The sequence below is a fragment of the Trachurus japonicus genome, chromosome 20, assembly GCF_045865225.1.
Source record: "Trachurus japonicus isolate A0001 chromosome 20, Traja_1.0".
Taxonomy (NCBI): domain Eukaryota; kingdom Metazoa; phylum Chordata; class Actinopteri; order Carangiformes; family Carangidae; genus Trachurus; species Trachurus japonicus.
This window is the reverse complement of record NC_140926.1, coordinates 17,546,491-17,564,812: the sequence shown is the minus strand read 5'-3', so window position 1 is coordinate 17,564,812 and position 18,322 is coordinate 17,546,491. Positions and strand designations below refer to the sequence as shown.

The window sequence follows — 18,322 nt, the reverse complement described above, 5'->3', positions numbered from 1 at the left end:
AAGATTAGTCTGTTCAGTTCAGCATCAGGGACGTAATCCCCCAGCGTGCCAACAAAAAGTTTTCGTAATCAGGAGTTGTTATTTCAGGTCTCTGGTGTACCCTGCCAAGCTTGATGAAGGTCTCGCAGATGAAGATGAGGGAGATGAGGAAGGAGAAGATCTCTTGGGTGAAGCGAGAGACGAAGCGAACCAGGAAGCTGCCTTCGAAGGCCACTGTGATGAAGACGATGATGATGAGCCAAAACCCAATCCAGACACGACCGGTGAGGTACTCCATTTCGTTGGCTTTACAGAACTGTGAAAAAGCACAGCCATTAAACATCACTCATGAGGAAGAGTAATATTTAATTTAATTCGATGAGAATATTCATATAATCATCATCATACTGTATCTCTACGCTGAATATGAACCTACAGCAGCTTTCATATAAGCAGCAAGTATCTCAACTAGACTTTAAAATTGTCGACTCCTGTTATGTAGAGCCACTTGTTTATTTGCTGCTCAACAACTTACACTGTAAAAGGCTTCCTCAAAAACTAGCAGAGGTCCAGAGAAACCCACGATCAGCAGAGGCTGAGCTCCGAGCAGGCAGAAGAGCACGCCCTGCACCGCTGTCGACACGATCAGCTCAGAGACGCCAATCAGGCCCTCCGTCTTCTCACCTAGCAACAGACACACACACATAACTCGTTAACACAATGAAGACAAACATGGTCTAAAGCCTCCCTAATAGACTGTTAACTGACCATCATTACAAGAACATGAAGGGATCTGACACACGAGACTAAACACAGTGTTTTACTCACCCAGTAGGCCTCCGAATGTGATGGCAGGAGACAGGGCAGCGAAGTAGATGAAGATGACGGCGGCCATGCACTGACTGTTCAGGGCGTCCTTGAAGTCGCTGACGTACTTCGGGTAACGTCGGCGCACGTCTCGTATCAGCCCGCCAAAGGGGCGTCCTGTGCGCTGTAATGGGTCATCAGACTTCTTTGAGGGCGTGAGAAGGGCCTCTGAGTGACGAGAAGAGCAGCTTATCAATTATATGACTGATGATTGATTAAATCACAGTGAAATATCCTTTCATGAGGCCACAGATGCGTGTGTCGACACTTTACCTTTTTCTTCAAGGCTTTTGGGCTCTTTGGCCATCAGTTTGACGCCCTGCTCCTCCCTCTTGCGCAGCATCTCCCTCTGGAAGCGAGCGACTGAGCGCAGCAGCTCGTCACCTCCCATCTCAGACGGTGGCAACACGATGCTGCAGTCCAGGAAGCTGTTGATGGCGTTCAGCAGGTCCTGCCTGTCGTCCGCCAGGTAGGCCGCCTCATGAAATTGCTGCATGGAAATTCAGCCACAAAGATGAGCAAACTGCAGGAATCTACTCTACATTTACCTCATACTTACAGTATATGTGCTGTACCTTTAATTATGCTACTGTCAGTTTGTGACTTGGGCTTTTTGTGCATAAAGGGATAATTCAACATTTTGGCAAATTGGCCCATTGCCATAATCCCTATAGTCATAGCAGTAGGTTGGTTACTTTTAATTGTCGGTGCAAGATGTTTTTAGAACGGCGGAGCAGAGCCGCGAGCTGCTAAGCCTCAGAGCTATGCTACGGATGCTAATGGGATTTCTTGGTTTCCCTCATCAAACTCATCAAATACACAATCCAACAACTCCTAACGACCTGCACATTCACCACGCTATGAGATAATAACGGAACATTACGAGACAGAGTTGTTTTAAAGGTAAAACCACTGATGCATGTTCCTGTTTTTCGGCAAGCAGTCTCTGCATTTGCCTCGAAAACAACTCCGTCTCGTAACGTTCTGTTATTATCTCATAGCATGGTGAATGTGCAGGTCACAAATTGTCCATGAGAGCGTTTTGGAGTTGCTGGATTGTGTATTTGATGAGGAAAACCAAGAAATCCCATGAGCCTCTGTAGCGTAGCTCTGAGCAGCTCGTGGCTCTGCTCTGCCGTTCTAAAAATAGCTTGCACCGACAATTAAAGGTAACGAACCTACTGCTATGACTATAGGGATTATGGCAATGGGCCAATTTGCCAAAATGTTGAACTATCCCTTTAAAAAAATACACTTAAGGAAAAATCTTTGGTCCTATACCTTGTCAGACATGAGCGTGGAGATGGAGCGTCCTATCTGGTGGTAGTCCATGCTGGTGGTGGGGGGTCCCAGCAGAACAAATAGGAACCTGACGGGCACGGGGACCTCCAGGACGGACTCCAGCTCCACCGCCTCCTGCAGCCGCACGAACGCCATGGTGGGCTGCTCCAGGAAATCCACACTGCCTAGAAAATGAAGGAACACAAGTGGTTTTGAAGTGAAGTTGTACTGTTTTAAGCTTTTATTCAAATTAGCCAGTGTTTCAGGTGTTTTAGGGGCGGTTGCAACTCACCCACAAGGACAACTGTGGCCTCTGCATTTTCAGGAATCTTCTCCAGCAGCTTCAGCTCATGTTTGGACTTGGACCGATGCATACCAGGCACCAAGGTCGGCTCCTTCTGCTGCAAACACAGGGAGCGAAATCAGGATAAAGAGGCATTCTTGCCATTTAATAAAAAACTGTGTTTTCTGAAAAACTCTTGAACACTAGACCTACCTGCACCTCGTTCTTCTCCATGTTGATGCGAGTATCTGTTTCTACGGCTGCGTGGACGGTGCCCATTAGTGGGTCGGTGACAGACGGCTCAGGCTGGTGGGTGTTGTTGCCGGTGTGGTGGTGTGTCATGAGGCTGCCGAGGCTGGCTGTGGAGATGTTCCTGGGGAAGGGGCTACTGTGCTCTTTCTCATCGCTCGGGTGACTAGGGGAGGCAGGGAGAGGCAGAGTGAGGTTGAGCAGGAGGAAGAGAGGAAGTGACAAGGCATGAAGCCACCTAGCAGCAGGAAGTTTGCAGCAGTGAAAGAAAAGGCGGTTACAAGCTGTTCCTCCCCGTACCTGAGAGGTAATCAATGATCAATGTCACCTACAATTAGTTGAGAAAGTCAGACTGTGCACACTGTTGGTATTAAAGGGGAGCAGTAGACGGTCATCATGTCGAGTGAAATCTGAAAACATGGCATTCTTCACAACTTTAGCTTGAAACATGACTGAGATGATTAATTAATTAGCAGAACAGGTGGGATTATTTTTCTAATCGAATGATCGTCTCGCTCTAGACTGACGCTGCAAGTCACCTGTGTTTAAGCAGCAGGGCTCTCAGGACGTTGGCTCTGTCCTGAGCTTTGATCTGGTCAGAGATGATCATCTGCTCCACCACCTGGTGAGCGATGCCAGGCAAGGTCTTCTGGTCCAGGTCCAGCAGCACGGCACCTGCAAACAGACACACACACGGAGCTCAGGACTCTAAGTGGATCAGTTTTTTTGGCTTTAAAAACTGTGCGTGCTCACGTCCCGTCTATCCTACCGTGCGAGATGGTCTTTCTGAGCTCCAGCAAACTGCGGAAAGACAGAGAAGCCACGTGAGGTTTCCCCCAGCGCTCCGTCTCCTCCTCCACATCCTCCTCAAACTTGATCCAACGAGCCGTTTCCTTCCACTGCATCTCCTGGTTCTTGTCCATGGTCAGCTCGTTCAGCTCCACAAACACCTGGAAACATCGAACAGGAACACACACACGCACATGAGGGGGAGGTACTGTATGTCAGAAAGCAGCCATACTGAAAACCAAACAACACGCATGTTCAGCATGAGCCAAATATTCAACGCCCTTTGGATTTAATCAGTTGAATCAAGCAAACTTGGTTTAGTGGCAACGGCCTCAGTGAAGCATTTTGCATGTCAGCATCAGACATCAGACTCCATGCTTATCAGGATCTCCAGGTGATTTATTAAAAGTCAGTCAACACAAAAGGAGAGATGTTCTCCGTGTTATTACTTGTTTACCTTGAATAAAACACAGAAAACCACCCGATAACATTTTTAAAAACATAATACTTGCTGCGCTTCTCTCAGCATCCACTATCTGTTAACGGGTAATTAATCAACACCATGCGGGTCAGTCAAGTCCTGTGAAAAAAAACAGGCTGGAAAATCCCCTATTTTGCCATCATGTGCCGTTGTCAACCTGCTGCATGCCTGGGAAATCACGCTCACACGAGTCAGACCTGACTCTGGCCGGTCACCCAGCCTCACCTTCTGGTACCGACCCATCTGAAAGGAGTCCATGTCCAGCATGACGCCGTCTGGCCGCGAGATAGAGCGGTACAGAACCACGGGCAACGACTGGAGGAGCGAGACGGTGCAGGAAAGGACTCAAACACTGATACAATCGACCGCGGCGGCACAAAGGCTGGGGGCCTGACTTTTACACACATGCCCATAGGTTACTCTTCCTTGTCACACACACACCTGACAGGGACCTGTTGTTTACCAGGGCGGCTGGGGGCTCAAAGCGCTGTATGAGTATGTGTGTGTGTGTGTGTTAATAAAACATAACTCCCTCTCTCAGGAGCTCCTGGAGTCTGGTTACCTCCGCTCCTCTCTCCCCTCTTTTTTCCTTTCTGTGTGTGAAAGGAAAGAACTCTTTCATTCATTTTTAATTGTTTCCTTCCCTCCCTGTCTCAGCCACAAAGGAGAGAGGGGCTGTGCTAAAACTGACAGAGGAAAAAACAGGGGGTCATTTCCCAGGATTTACAACCGTATTTGAGGCAATTAAACAAAATAATAAAGGATTAGAATAAAGGATTGTCATACTAGGCTTCACTGAACTGCAGCTACATGTGATCATGTGAATAATAGCCTACTTTTATTCATGGTTCACTCATTTATTAATCAATCCAACTGTCTTTGTGTATAATGAATAGAAAGTTTCTATCAACTTTTCTGAGATTAAGAAATCATCAATAGTATCAGTGAGGTACGTTTTTTTCCTTCAGGTGAATAAACAGAAAGTTAATACTCAGTAAATGCTTCTGTTTTATGTCACTGTAAATTTAATATTTTTATATCGATACCACCTTTGTCCCTGGAACTATTTTTTGATATTTCATAGACCAAACAATTAATCAATTAATCACAAAAGACAAGTATACAAGTATAGTTTCACCAAAATAAATTCTGAATGGGCAACAAGTGAGTAATGTTTCACCTCATGTGGGGTCCGGTCCTGCTTTCGGGTGCGAGTGGTCGGCTCTTTGTGGTCTTTACTGATGTGCACCACTTGTCCCTTGGTGCTCTTTCTGACCAGATGTCTGCGCACGCCAGGAACATCTTCAAAACGGTGACCTGGCCACAGAGGAGAGGAGAAGGAGCTGAGTTGAGTCGAGAGCATTTTCTAGCCACCTCAAAAACCGCACATCACACTGTACAGAAGTCACACTGCACGAACGTTTAAAATACTGCCGTTTGTTACAGACTGCCTCTGCAGCTTTTAGTGTGCAAAACGTTTCACCCCGAGGGCAAATCTCATTCCATCAAGTCACAGAGGACCAGGGCACTTTGTGTTTTGTTCCTGTAGTCCCACAGTGGAGAGTAGGGTTACGCATGCTGGCAGCCCACCAGCCACTGAAAAGGATGTGCACAGAGACACTGGCTGGTACCGTGAGTAGAAACTGTCCTCTCTGGTTTATAAGGTCAAAGATTAATGGATCCTCTGGCTTGCATGTTATGACGCTATACAAATCATTTTATAATATCACGATTCGCAATCACAAAATCCCTTCTTCAACACCCTTTGTCTTACCTTTATCACCACTTGTAAATCCTATGTAACAAAAAGTGAAGCTTTGGAGGGTCCTCATCGACGTTTTACCTCATTATCTGAAAACCAGGAGGTCCTGGTTCACCAAAAAAAAATTATATAAATCTTATCCTCTCCTCATTCTAGGTTTATTTGCACAGTCGCTCCAACTCCTAGTGAGCAGGTCCAGTGCCAAGTGGCTCCATGATGTGTTCACTGGTGTGTGAGTTAAGTTTGGGGCAGACCCTGGAGTTAAATGGGGCCTGAGTGGCATGGAGCTCTTGAAGGAAGAGGAGGGTGTGTGGTGGGCGTTGGGCTGGCGCTGGCACAGCTATCTGACTACGTGACCATCTGGTTGCTCAAACTGGCATGTGTGACTAGTGCTAAAGTTTTGACAACTCGGAAAAAGCTGCAATTACTTGCCCTGCGTCTGACCCCACGAGGACCTGAAACCATCAGAAAGCATCAGTGAGCCGAGGTGTTAACTCCCTCGGGTTGGACAAAAGGGGAGGGACAGTGATCTAATAATTCCTATTGTTGAGCAGCAGCCAGAGACACAGACTTTCCCAGGATGATTTACGGTGGCGGGAAGAAGATAAAAGAAGACACCGAATAAGTGGTGAGGAGCCTGAGGGGAGGCTCCGCTCTTTGTCACGAAGCCTCATAATGTCCAAATACCTGGACAATATCCAGCCAATACCTCAACCTACAGCTCCTTCTGTTTGCCTTCCCCTTATTTCTCCTCACCAAATATTAAAGCTTTTGGACTCAGATCCAGGTTTAGATACCACGATGGCTTGGGCCTGAGTCCAGGGGCCTCAGCTGACAGCGGGAACGGCTAATTTAATAATGTGGGCCTGTCTGCCACAATCTCTGATAAGCTGCTGCTCTTAGCTGAGGGGTCAGCTCCCTGACGTAAATCTCCCCGGCCCCGAACACAACCCCACGCTGGGCCGGGGGCCTGGGAACGTCACAGGGCAGCGGGGAGCAGACTGCAATGTGGAAGGGACCTGAGGTGGCCCCCGCCCTCACACTGATGTTTCTGGAGGAATCCGGCCATCAACAAAGTCAAGACTTCATTAATTGCCGTTTAATCCCGCAGCAACAATGCAGAAGTAATGACATTATAAAAAGATGGGACTGAAAACTATAAAAAACACCATCAGAAAGCCACACAGTCTGGAAAAACAACAAGGAAACGGCCACTAGGTGCTGAAAGACTTTAAGACATTGAGAGATGAGGGGAACGGCAGAGATGTAACTTTTTTCATATTCGAGTTGCGATCGGTTATGTAAAAACACTGAATATAGAAGATTTTAAAAAACTCACAAATAAAAACTGGTAAGAAAAGTTTGGAAACTCACATTTTTAAGTGTTTCAACAGCAACAATAACAATCCCTTAAAAGCAAACATGTACTGCCTATAATGTATAACTGTATGGATCAGTTTTGAATTGACGTCACCAATTCTATAAAATGCTCTCACTGTTGGCAGGGGAATGCACTCCAGCCAAATTATTGTGAGGCTGAAATCCATTAAAAAAATTTATGAAAGAGCAAAATCTGCCCAGTGACATTTTGTCTGCACTCACTCTTGATGCCGTCCAGGTCAGCGGAGGCCAGTGTCTGAGCCTCGCTCTCATCCGTGGGGATACGCTGGTACTTGGCCTGCTCGGCTCCCGTCATGTTGCCCGTACGCCGGCGCTCTTGTAGGTCGTAGCTGCGGCTGGCGGAGGACACCCGGGCCAGCGGTATGTGCTCAGGCGGCCCTGACGGTGGGGAAGGGCTGGAGGTGTCGGACAAAACCGGCTTACTAGATAAAGCAGAGAATCAAGACAAAGTTGTGGCTCAGAATTTGTTCAGTTTTTGTCTTTAGTTGATTAACCATTTTATCCATTCATAATTCAAAGTTTGGGTTACAAAGACAAAGGTTTGCAAGTATTCCATGAATTACAAAAACACAATTTTCTGCTATTATTTCCCTTTTTTGAATGTTTCATAAATAGCACCTTCAGTGTTGGACCCATCTACTGGAACTCCTTCTGTAATACATTTGCTACTAAAAACAAACATCTTTTACTTCCTAAATATTCATAATACATCGACAAGCACTTTTAAATTAAACATAATGAACTCACCGTTCTTTGAGTATCAGCTGTCTTTCAAGACTTTTCTAAAAATAAAAAAAGACTACTTTCCCCTCAACTTTCCTTGTCCATCCTCTTATCAGGATGTTTTCTAAGATACAAATCCGCTGTGACTGAAAAGGAGCCGCTTTATCCCGGCTCTGATTAAACCCTCATGAAATGAAAAAGTAAATGTCATAGGTGGAGCCTGGGCCAGCTGAGGTGTGCTGTGTCGTCCAGAGCGAGAGGTGATATATGGGTCTCTGAGGAGAGGATTACTGGTCACATCACATCAGGCCCAGCAGGCCCACTGGATGCCTGAGACATGGTAACGTACAGTTTGTACCTTGCTGTCCAATTAGACTGGTGCCTGAGCAATCCGACCCAATCAGAGCAGCTGGAAGAACACTTCAGCATCACGGCAAAAACATGCATTATGCAACCACTGCAGCATTATTAGAGACCTAAGAGTCTCTCATTTCTGTCTTTTTATTTATTCCCAGAACTCAGCTTGACTCACTCTGTGGAAGATGCATCTTCAGTGTCTGCTGCTTCACCAGACTGCGGTACAATATCCAGCTCTCGGTTTGAGACAGGACTCTCTTTGCCACGACTGGCCAAATGTTCGTCATCTGAAACAAAGAACTGTGGAGAAAATACAGAGTGTGAGAGCACCGCTTACAGTAAAACCAGACGGTGAAGCCAAAATTCAAGATTCAGACAATGGACAAATAAATCCATAAAACCCTGTGGATGTAGAGAGGGATATACATGTGTTGTATTTTCCTTTGTAGAAAATGGTGGAAATCTTTCCCAGAAAACATAAGAAACAGATCACATTCACAAGGACGCACTGAAGACATTTATACTCTACTTGGTTTATGTGACAAAAGTATAAAAGAGGCAGAAGCTGAACCCAAATAATGTTCAATAATTTACGAGACCAGTTACATGAAACTATATAAATCCTGTGTCAGTGAACACGACTGTATGTAGTTACATTCTCATTAGGTTAAATTTAGTTCTGCTTTGTGGATATCATAATAACAGCCAAACCAGAAACCCACTGTTGAATGATTAAGACGACACTGAAATATTCATAGAGGAAAATATGGTAATGCTACAACAGTGAGTGACCGGCTTGGGTATCAGAGCATGGACTGTGTCCATTTGTGTTGAAGCACATTCCTGAACACTCATTCACCCATCGCCATGCAAATCAAAACAGCAAAACAGCCGTTTGTTACTGTGGGTGTGAAGAGGTGCAATCTGATTCTCACTGGACAGTATAAGGATATATGAAACCTGTAAAACCAAGATATAAAACCAAGCAAGACTGGAGTCTGGGCAGGATACGTGCAATATGTTCTTCTAGCAGATTGTTATCAGACAAATCTGTCTTCTTGGCTTCTCCAATGTGGGGATTTGCAGTTTTTCTTGTTTTTAGAGGGAACTCAATATGTTTTTTAGGTTTTTGACATATTGGAATATTTTAAATCCTGAAGTACAGTAAAAACAGTTAGCTTCACTGTGAGACTAATCACCTCCACATCTTTGGCTTTCTCCGAGTCAGACGGGGCAGAAGTCGTCTCCGTCACCTCCTCCTCCTCCTCCTCTTCATCCTCTCCTTCCTCTATGGGGCCACTGTTGGGAACATGGCTGCTCTTGTGATCTTTGTCCTTCTTCCTTTTCTTGCTGCTCTTCTTCCTGCGTCCCTCGGGGGGCAGTTTGGACAGAGGTCGGTGGATGTGGTGAGACGAGTGACGGTGGTCTGCAGAGGAGACGGAGCACAGAGACCAAACAGAGTTAAGCTGCTGCCGTATTAACACTTAAACCTTTTGGTTTGTCGTTTCCCCTTAAAATTTGTCACATGTTTTTCCGGGTGGATGTTGACAACAACTATGAATTTCCTGCATGCTTACATTCAATGTCCTCCTCATGGTAGTTGTGGTGCTGCTCATCAGGTACAGCAGCAGGACTGAGGATCTGCTGAAAGCGCTGGACGCCCAGAGCTTTGTTCAGGTCCCCATCGTCCTCTTCTTCTGAGCGCCCGTGTAGAGACGAGGCAGCAGGAGCCTCTGGCTGCAACACAAACAAACAACAGAACAAATGAATACACAAGAAACACAACATAAAACAATAAGAATCAACTCTCTCTCTACCCCCTCATTTCCTGTCTCTCTCAACTAACCTGTCGATTAAAGGCAAAAAAAAGCCCCCAAAATATACTATTTAATACGTTTTTCCCCCAAAAAAGTGTAGATCTGGGAAACAGAGTGCTGTGTCGTCTTTCCCTTAAACCAACAGTAGAGGGCGTAGTGGTGCTGTGAATACACCACAGTCAGGGCATCATATGACAGGCTCCTCTCATGCATGCATTCTTGAAAATAAGCTTTAAATTGAAAACAATGGCCATGTGCTTTGGTCAGTTACTCTTTTTCCATGCTGTGGTGTGACGGGGATCATGTGGGTGATAAGAGATCTGTTTTCTTGCAGCAGGACTCGGGCGCCCTGCTGCGCCCGGCCCTGCTGGTGGGATGTTGTGATAAGCAACGATACGGCGAGTGGATCTACTCTGTCTGACACGATTCTGCTGAATGTTGCCATGGCTACTGCGCAGGTGCCCCTCATCCTGCAGCGAACCCTTCCTGTGGCAAAACTGAGGGGCCAGAAGTCACCTGACTCCCCCTCAGGTGGTTCTCAGGACGCCTCACGGATCGCTCATATATTAGGTTTTCCTCGCTGCTGCAGGAAGCCACAGAAAGCACGTAATGAAATATAACTCTGCCTCTAACTCACAGCAGACCACACACAAATACCATAATGTATAATAATAATAATCATAATAAATGATAAATATATTCAAATATTGCACTGCATTGCATGTATAATTTTGAGACACTCTACTATGGTTTTATCCACACCACTTCACAGGGTAACTATTCACTAGGCATGTGACAGCTGTGGTTACAAGTTTCTTGTTCTTCATGTTAATATTTATTTTACATAAAGAAACAAGACAATAATAAAATCCAACACGTTTGTTAATGATTACACCTTTCTGGCTTATGAGCCCTTATGAAAACCACAGCTTAGTCGGCTTAGGTCATATTTCAGATGTCTCAGGTGAGGTTTCTCCTTTGATGACTATTTAAATCAAACTCCAGAGTTCAGATTGATCCTTTGTCATTGCAGAGGACTTGACCTCCCATTAAGGACAGACTAGTCTAAAGCAGGTAGCTAAATAATGTAGATAAAACCACCTCCATCACAACCATCTAAAGATGCTTAAAAAAAAAAAACTAGCATCAAGTCAAATACACTCTCTCTATCAACTCAAATGGACAAGCAAAGACATGTAGCTACATTCTCATGTGATGGAAACCAGCTTTACATTGTTAACGCCACACCATAGTCTCTGGAGCATGTCACGTACCAACGTCATGGCACGTCATGGTTCCGCTTTTAACACATTAAGCTCATCAAATCCATCAAGACAGGAAATCATGAGCTGGACACTCAAGAGTTCATCCTCATTCATGATAGCTAACGCTCAACAGATGGTCATGAATCAAGGGCACATCCAAACAAAGTGTGAAAAACTGATTCCCATGACCCACACAACTATGATGTCTTTTACTCTGACCTGCGTTTTACATGCCACACGAAGGTGATAGAAGCAGACTCCCCTTCGCAGGGTTGAATACCAACAGATCAGTCTGTTCAGCTCACATTCAATATCGACCTGAGACTCAGTTCCTCATATAGCTTTTTTTTTTCCAGACAGATCAACAAGAGCCTCAAAAAGAGCAAACTCCACATTTCCCTCTGTGACCTCCAGAACAGAACCACAAAGACACTGAAGAACTGGGTGAAACCGACACCTAAAGCAGAGGAGAGGATTTCTTTGAATGCAGCTCTTTTATACTCCAGACTTTTGAGTGATATCGAAAAAACTACAAAGACAACCTTTTCATTTCTGTAATGCGTATCACGCAGCATCTGGATCTCTCCCTGAATAACGCACGTACCCTCACCAGATGACTGAAACCCCTCGGAGTGCTGCTACACAATCCTGCAGTTTGTTTTTACAGAGCTCTCATTCATATCACGGTTTCACAGTGAATCCCTAGAGGTGGGAGCGATGTGTGAGGGATCCTCAAGAAGGTGAGAGAATTTTCCACAAACGAAACCATGTGCAAAAACAAGACGTGGAGAGTCGAGCAAAAACAACACAAATGACCAGACAATGAATAATACGAGCATTTTCTGACTCCAGTGACGAGTTTCGGCGACTTACCTCGCTCATGGCAACGTGAGCCCAATCACAGTCTGTGGGTTTTTTTGGTGACAAGCGTCAGAGCCGTCCACCATGACAACACTGGTGCTCTGACCCTGGACACCTCTATTAAGAACTGCAGGCAGGAGATATCCCTCTCCCCCGTGCTTATCAAAGCCTCGTGATACCTTAATCAGAGCCCTATCGGCCAACCTGCCACCTTCACCCGTCCGCTCTTTGTGCCAGGCCAGAATAAACAAGACCGTCATTCCCGCTTTGAGGACAAATGCTGCGTGAAAGGACAAGGCTTGTTTGAACAGCCAGGAACAAAAACCTCACATTGACATTCATCTCTGCATTTTCACTTTGCCACGTGAAGCCTAAATATTGACCGAGGTGCTTTCAGTCAATGCGCCTTGAAGGGCAATGTAAATGCAGAGGAACTAAACATCTCAGACTTTTCAAAGGATGCGGTTTTCATAGCCAATATTGACTCAAGTGGTATTAAGTAACAGGCTGGAGTGAAACACGATTAAAAATGTTGTGCACCCCCTTCAAAACCACAGACAACTAATAACCACATGAGAAATGGCAAACAAAATGTCTGAGGTGGATGAACTGACAAAATCCAATAAATCTGCCATGTGGAAGTTTTATGAAGAGATGTCAAAGTCTTTCATTAGACTAATTCAGTCCGTACTAAATTACTGCAGGCATGTTGGTAGATTTCCAACAGAGCAGAGTATTTCATTAAGTTTGAGAACAGTGGCACTAATCTAATGGCAACCAGTAAACTCAGAATTTAAATTTATGTACACTTACAGGAATTGGTGGGCTAGGATGCTAGTTCACCACATGTACAGTATATATGCAGATTATCACAGGTTTTGGAATTTTAATTCTTATAACCCACACACAGCAACAGAAATATTACTGGACACTAAAGGTTGCATTGGAAATTAATGTACAACCCTTTCCTGCTACAAAAGAAATGCCAGGGAACAAGACTAAGAGCCTGTCGTATTTCAGTCTGGTCGACTGGATAGAGCTCTATAGCCAGCAGGGCTTAGCACCATGCATTTGAAATTATAGCCTAAGGGCAAAAGAAATATGGCCACAAGACCAGAGAAAAATAAAGATAATTTATTCTCTATCTTCACTGCATTGACACAGCTGATAAATGAGAATGGTTTATCATCCATGACAAGAGGTAATCTTGTTAATACACAGTAGTTCTTTCAGTCTCATAAAGTACTGTGCATGCGCGGTGGCCGCCTTGTTGCATGTGGCGGACACTCGGCAGCGTGTGGAAGCTGCAGAGGATTATCTGTGTCGTGAGGTAGGCTCAAATCTCACACAGTCAGCACTGGAGGGGAAAGGGTGAGATAGGCTGGGCATGCTGTCGTGATCATGTCGTACAGTGTGTCTGATGAGTCACTGCATTCCTGCATATCTTAACGAGAGTCTGCAAGGAGATCCGAGCACGCAATATGCTCGGGATTTCTGATTATGATTATGAGCAAGGCGGTTGTAACCCAGTTATGTCCTCAGCCAACTGTGCATTTTGGACTGGGCAAGCAGTGATTTCCACAAGCTTCCTATTACATCATTTTGGGAGGCATGTTTTCCTCACTTTGCACTGCTAAAAATAAAATCAAATATAAATTTACATGCCAAGTTAATCATAAAATCTTCCATAGAGTCTGGGAGTGGGAAAACTTGTCTCTAATTCACTCTATTCTATTCCTGGATATACGCTACATACAGTATAAGACTATAGGAAATTTAATGCAAGCAGGGTTTTCAGTAGCCAGGCAAAGGCATTTCATTTGCCTGAGGTGCTATTTTCACTCTTTAGCTTATCTTAGTTGAGGACATCCATCTGATAACGGTTTATTGAGTAAGACGGTTTCTGCAGAGGCGGACAGATCCATGTCACTGAAGTCAGAAAAGTACTACGGAAGAGGTGGGGTAAACCACACTCTGTTAATAATCCTATCTCAGGTCTGACAGAGCTCTCACTTCCACAAACCTAATCTCTCACTGCATCAACACAGTTGTACTTCATGTGGGTGCACGAGATGATCATGACCAGTAGTTACAAACCTGTGGGTGGAGATCCCCAAAGATAACCGGTTAACGGTACAAAGCAGAATTTAAAATATATACTGTTTATAGTTATACTTTCAGGTCACAAACATCAAAACAATATAAAGATTACATTGACTGAACCACAAGATATAAAACACGTGGTGAGCAATCAGCTATTGACATAATGTGGTTTCAAACGAAGAGGTCACCATTTTTATAAACACTTTCATTTACTCCCTTGGCAAGAGGTAGATGATTCATATCACTTTCATTTGTGAACACTAAATATGAAACTTCTATCAGCATTAGCTAAACTTAGCTTAGCATAATTACTGAGGAGTGGGGAATCCAGCTCATCTGGCTCTGTTCAAAGGTAAAACCTGCAATCAGCTCCACAGCTCACTAATAAACTTGCTGTATCTAGTTTGTTTAACCTTTCAATGGTTGAACGTTTAAGATTATCTTGATGTTCGCAGCGGTTGCTTGAAGAGGGGGAAAAAATGGCTACCACAAGTTCAAGAGCTCAGTGCTTTTCTGTCAAAGTATCTTTCGTAATCCACCTGTTGACATTAAAGTGGGTGACCGACTCTAACTAGTGACACATTAAGAAAACATTAGGGTTTTAATTATTACCTCGGATTTCTAATACCAGGGAAAAGACATCAAGCTGCTGACGAAGTAGGAGTACATCTTGTGAACTCAAGAGCTGGACTGAACATTAACCAGCTACAGAGTTCCTGTTGAGGTTACATATACCTACAGAAGAAAGGTCAGGAAACATACGTATAGGCTTAGACAGTCTCTATTTGAACTATTGCGGATTACAGTATATGTAGTAACTGACCGGGCTGATAAGAACAAGACTGAACGTCATGCACACCAACAGACAGCAAACCATGCCTTGTACTCGCATGTTACACTGAATCCTCAATGCTCAAACTGAACATACTCACCTTGAATGCATACAGATAGTCCATCAAATGACACACTGGAGTATTGCTGTGTATATTAAACGAGAAAATACTCTATTTACTTTTCCAGAGTAGAAAGTAAAGGATAAAAGCGGCGGCCACTTTTATGAAACCCGTTCCCTGTATCAGTTAACCCTTGTCACATGACCAGGGTAGATCTCTGTGGTAGGAGGAAGACATCTCTCAGTTTCACAATGTTAGCCTTAAAAATCCACAAAGGATTAGCTGAACTCTCCCTGACCACACGCACACAAACACACACATTGTTTCGGGAGATAATAATTAACTTGGTCGAGTTGGAGGCAAAAGAGCAGCCAATAACCGCTGAGGCGCTGTCATACAGCAAACAGTTTTATCTTTACTGAGCTTCTTCATCTCCAGGCTACCTGCTGCTGGCAAGACTTATTGAAGCAAAGCCATATTCTGGTCCACTATATCTCACTGTCTGTTTAGAATCAGCAATAGATACAAGCAGGATCTCAACAGGCTTGACAGAAAGCAGCCAACTATACTTTGATCTTGTTTAAAGATAGTAGCTTTTGGAATACATTCAACAATTTAGATGATAGATAATAGATAATAGATCTGATATGATAGATAATGTGGTTTTGCATTTTGTTCCTCTAATTTGTAATGGTTGTTGAGACAAGACAGACTTGTAAATCTTGTGTTGTTATGATTTCTTGTGACTATAAAAAGAAAACTGTTTTACAGTCTTGACAAATCAAGCTTGTTTTGTTGTAATCACAAAGTAATTATACACGGTAAGTAAACACACAAAAACACAAATCATAAACATTATTCCATGATATCACAGTATTACTTTTATATCTCTTAAGCCAGTTATCTATTTTCCCCAGTTATTTTAATTCTACTTTTCCGACTAGGTGAGTCCGTCCATTGCGGAGTGAAGTGCAGTGTTGAGATTTCCCCTCATTTATTTTGTGTATGACTGTTTCAAAAGGAAAATCTATGTAATAATAAAAGGATAATCTATACAGGCAGTATTTTGTATAAAAAAAAATTAGATTACATTAGAAAGAGTTAAATACATGGTTTCTCTGCCCTCCTGCACACCGTTCATGGATGACTAGTTGTGTGTCACGGATCCACTTCCACCTCCTAAATACTCTGCATTCTCTGCTTTAACAGCAGGGATTAGATTTCCAACTTGGGCAGCACTTGTGTTGTTTACGTCCAGCGAGGAAGCCCCTTCCAGATACAGGTACTGTACTGTACACACCAGGGTTGTTGGTGTGTGCTCAGCTCATACAGTTGTACGATAGAAAAGCAAGCAGCTGACTGAACGCTGACTAAAACGCAAAGCTAAGGGAATGTAAGTCTATACTATCCTAGAACATAACAACACTGGTGCTGCCAGCAAAACAGGACTATATGATTAAGACAATGAACTCTCACTCTCACTTTATCTCTCGACAGTGCAATAAAAGATGAACCTCAGGAGAGGTCATAGTCTCTATCACTTGTTACCGAGTGGAAAATCTTTTTTTCTGCTGCTGTGCTACAAACATCATCATTTCCAGCCACCTACACATTCAGCCAACAGCTCAGTCAACTATCATCAACACAGGTTGCTCATAGCCATTCTGGGAACCTTAGGAAATGCTTAAGTCAAGTAAAAGTACACCAGAGGGGGTTGACAAAGAAGGGTAAATCACTGAAAAAGGACACAATCCTTGTAATTCTTGGGAAAAATCAAGCATAATAATTCCTGGAATTCAGCAACTGATGATATCTATTATCTAACAATATGAAACTGTTCAAGTTTGGATTTTTCCTTTAAGCTTGTGATATTTTCTGCTTCAGCATCTTGATGGGCCTGAGATGAACTTGTTCAGAAGCTCTTGAGTCGAGGAATGCTGCTTTCTTTGGCTGCTGCCCAGCTGCCCTCCCAGCTTTGCCAATCCTGTTTATCACATCAATCCCACCAGCAGCCATGCAATTATAGTTTTTATAATCACGCGCCAGTATTATTTTAGTGTTTCCAATGCTGGCAGCCCATCGAAGAAAAAAAATTATAAAGAATACAGAAAGGAGGAAGGAAAGGGTTTCAGTTGTGGAACCGTTGACATTCCCCAGTGCTCTAATGAAAAGGGGATTATGAACAGGAGCAGCTTTCTCCGTAGATCTTGAGTGTTTTTGGGCTATTCTGAACATTTTTATTTTTGAACTCAGAAGTACACAGGCAGGGAATTGGCTCTATGATGTGACTAGAGTTGTACACACATAGCTCTGGAGGGATCAGCACATCCAAAATACACACTCCAACGCCAGAGAGGGCCGAGAGAGCTGATGCAGCATAAATGTGGGCAAATGTGAACTCGAGTGAAAGTTTTTAGCTGAATAGCTACAGTCTTGGGTCGTAAAGACCACAATCTGTTAATAGCGAGTGTCATCTCCTCAGGAACAGCATTTAACCTGCTTCCAGGGTCGACAACTCAACCAAGTCATGTGATTTAACATGCCAACGCCTCTGGGGCCTGACCTGACGGGACAGCCTGAGTGAGGCCTCTGTGTGTGCGGTCGTGTGGACTTACACTGTGAATAACCGCTGCCACGGCATCTGTAATCTGGTTGGGAGCGCTGGGGTTGCTCATGGCTCCGCAGTGGAGTCGCTGCTGGAGAGGATCTGGAAAGCTGGTTTGGATAAGTGCGGCTTTAGCCCTTCTCTTTCTCACTGGGACTCAGACAGCTTTTGGGCAGCATAACCTGGAGACAGACACAGATCCAGGAATTAGTTCACAAGAAACTGGAGATTTATAACTTGAGGAAAACAAGAGCGAAAGAGCTTTGGGCAAGTAATCTCTAAATATGAAGTGATATATTCCAGCACACTGAGCTGGAAAATATAATGTCTATAAAGGTTAAGTGAAGATGGCTGCAGTCCAGGTCGCATGGAAATACACCAAGTGTGCTGTGGTCAATGGGTCAATGACATCACACTGTCACTGACTACAAAATATATCAACATAATATCAAAATGAAGAATATGCTTTAAAATTTTATGTTGCACATTTACTTTGTGTCCTCTAATATTAGACACTAGCAGTTTTCTGAGGCTGAACTTACACTCAGCAGAACTCTGAGCTAAATGCAAACAATATTTGCATTTGCACTATATTAGCACTAAACA

General features: G+C 44.0%; 1 protein-coding gene across 7 annotated transcripts in view; it reads right to left on the bottom strand.

The window, feature by feature from the left end:
* slc4a2b (solute carrier family 4 member 2b) overlaps positions 1 to 18,322 on the bottom strand; it is a 36,421-nt gene that overhangs the window by 6,288 nt on the left and 11,811 nt on the right. For 3 of the 7 annotated variants that reach the window (XM_085762788.1, XM_085762789.1, XM_085762790.1), the window contains exons 3-17: positions 17,727 to 17,898; positions 9,750 to 9,909; positions 9,372 to 9,598; positions 8,348 to 8,472; positions 7,294 to 7,514; positions 5,110 to 5,246; positions 3,429 to 3,609; positions 3,199 to 3,334; positions 2,624 to 2,825; positions 2,420 to 2,528; positions 2,128 to 2,312; positions 1,120 to 1,336; positions 808 to 1,014; positions 515 to 663; positions 101 to 295 (exon numbers count right to left, since the gene is read on the bottom strand). In XM_085762788.1, coding sequence (XP_085618914.1) covers positions 101 to 295; positions 515 to 663; positions 808 to 1,014; positions 1,120 to 1,336; positions 2,128 to 2,312; positions 2,420 to 2,528; positions 2,624 to 2,825; positions 3,199 to 3,334; positions 3,429 to 3,609; positions 5,110 to 5,246; positions 7,294 to 7,514; positions 8,348 to 8,472; positions 9,372 to 9,598; positions 9,750 to 9,909; positions 17,727 to 17,786 — 2,511 coding nt within the window. In that variant the 5' untranslated portion in view covers positions 17,787 to 17,898. Of the gene's footprint in view, positions 1 to 100; positions 296 to 514; positions 664 to 807; positions 1,015 to 1,119; positions 1,337 to 2,127; positions 2,313 to 2,419; positions 2,529 to 2,623; positions 2,826 to 3,198; positions 3,335 to 3,428; positions 3,610 to 4,154; positions 4,245 to 5,109; positions 5,247 to 7,293; positions 7,515 to 8,347; positions 8,473 to 9,371; positions 9,599 to 9,749; positions 9,910 to 12,127; positions 12,286 to 17,726; positions 17,899 to 18,322 lie in introns of those variants that run through there. The other 4 variants (XM_085762794.1, XM_085762791.1, XM_085762793.1 and 1 more) reach the window with 4 other exon arrangements.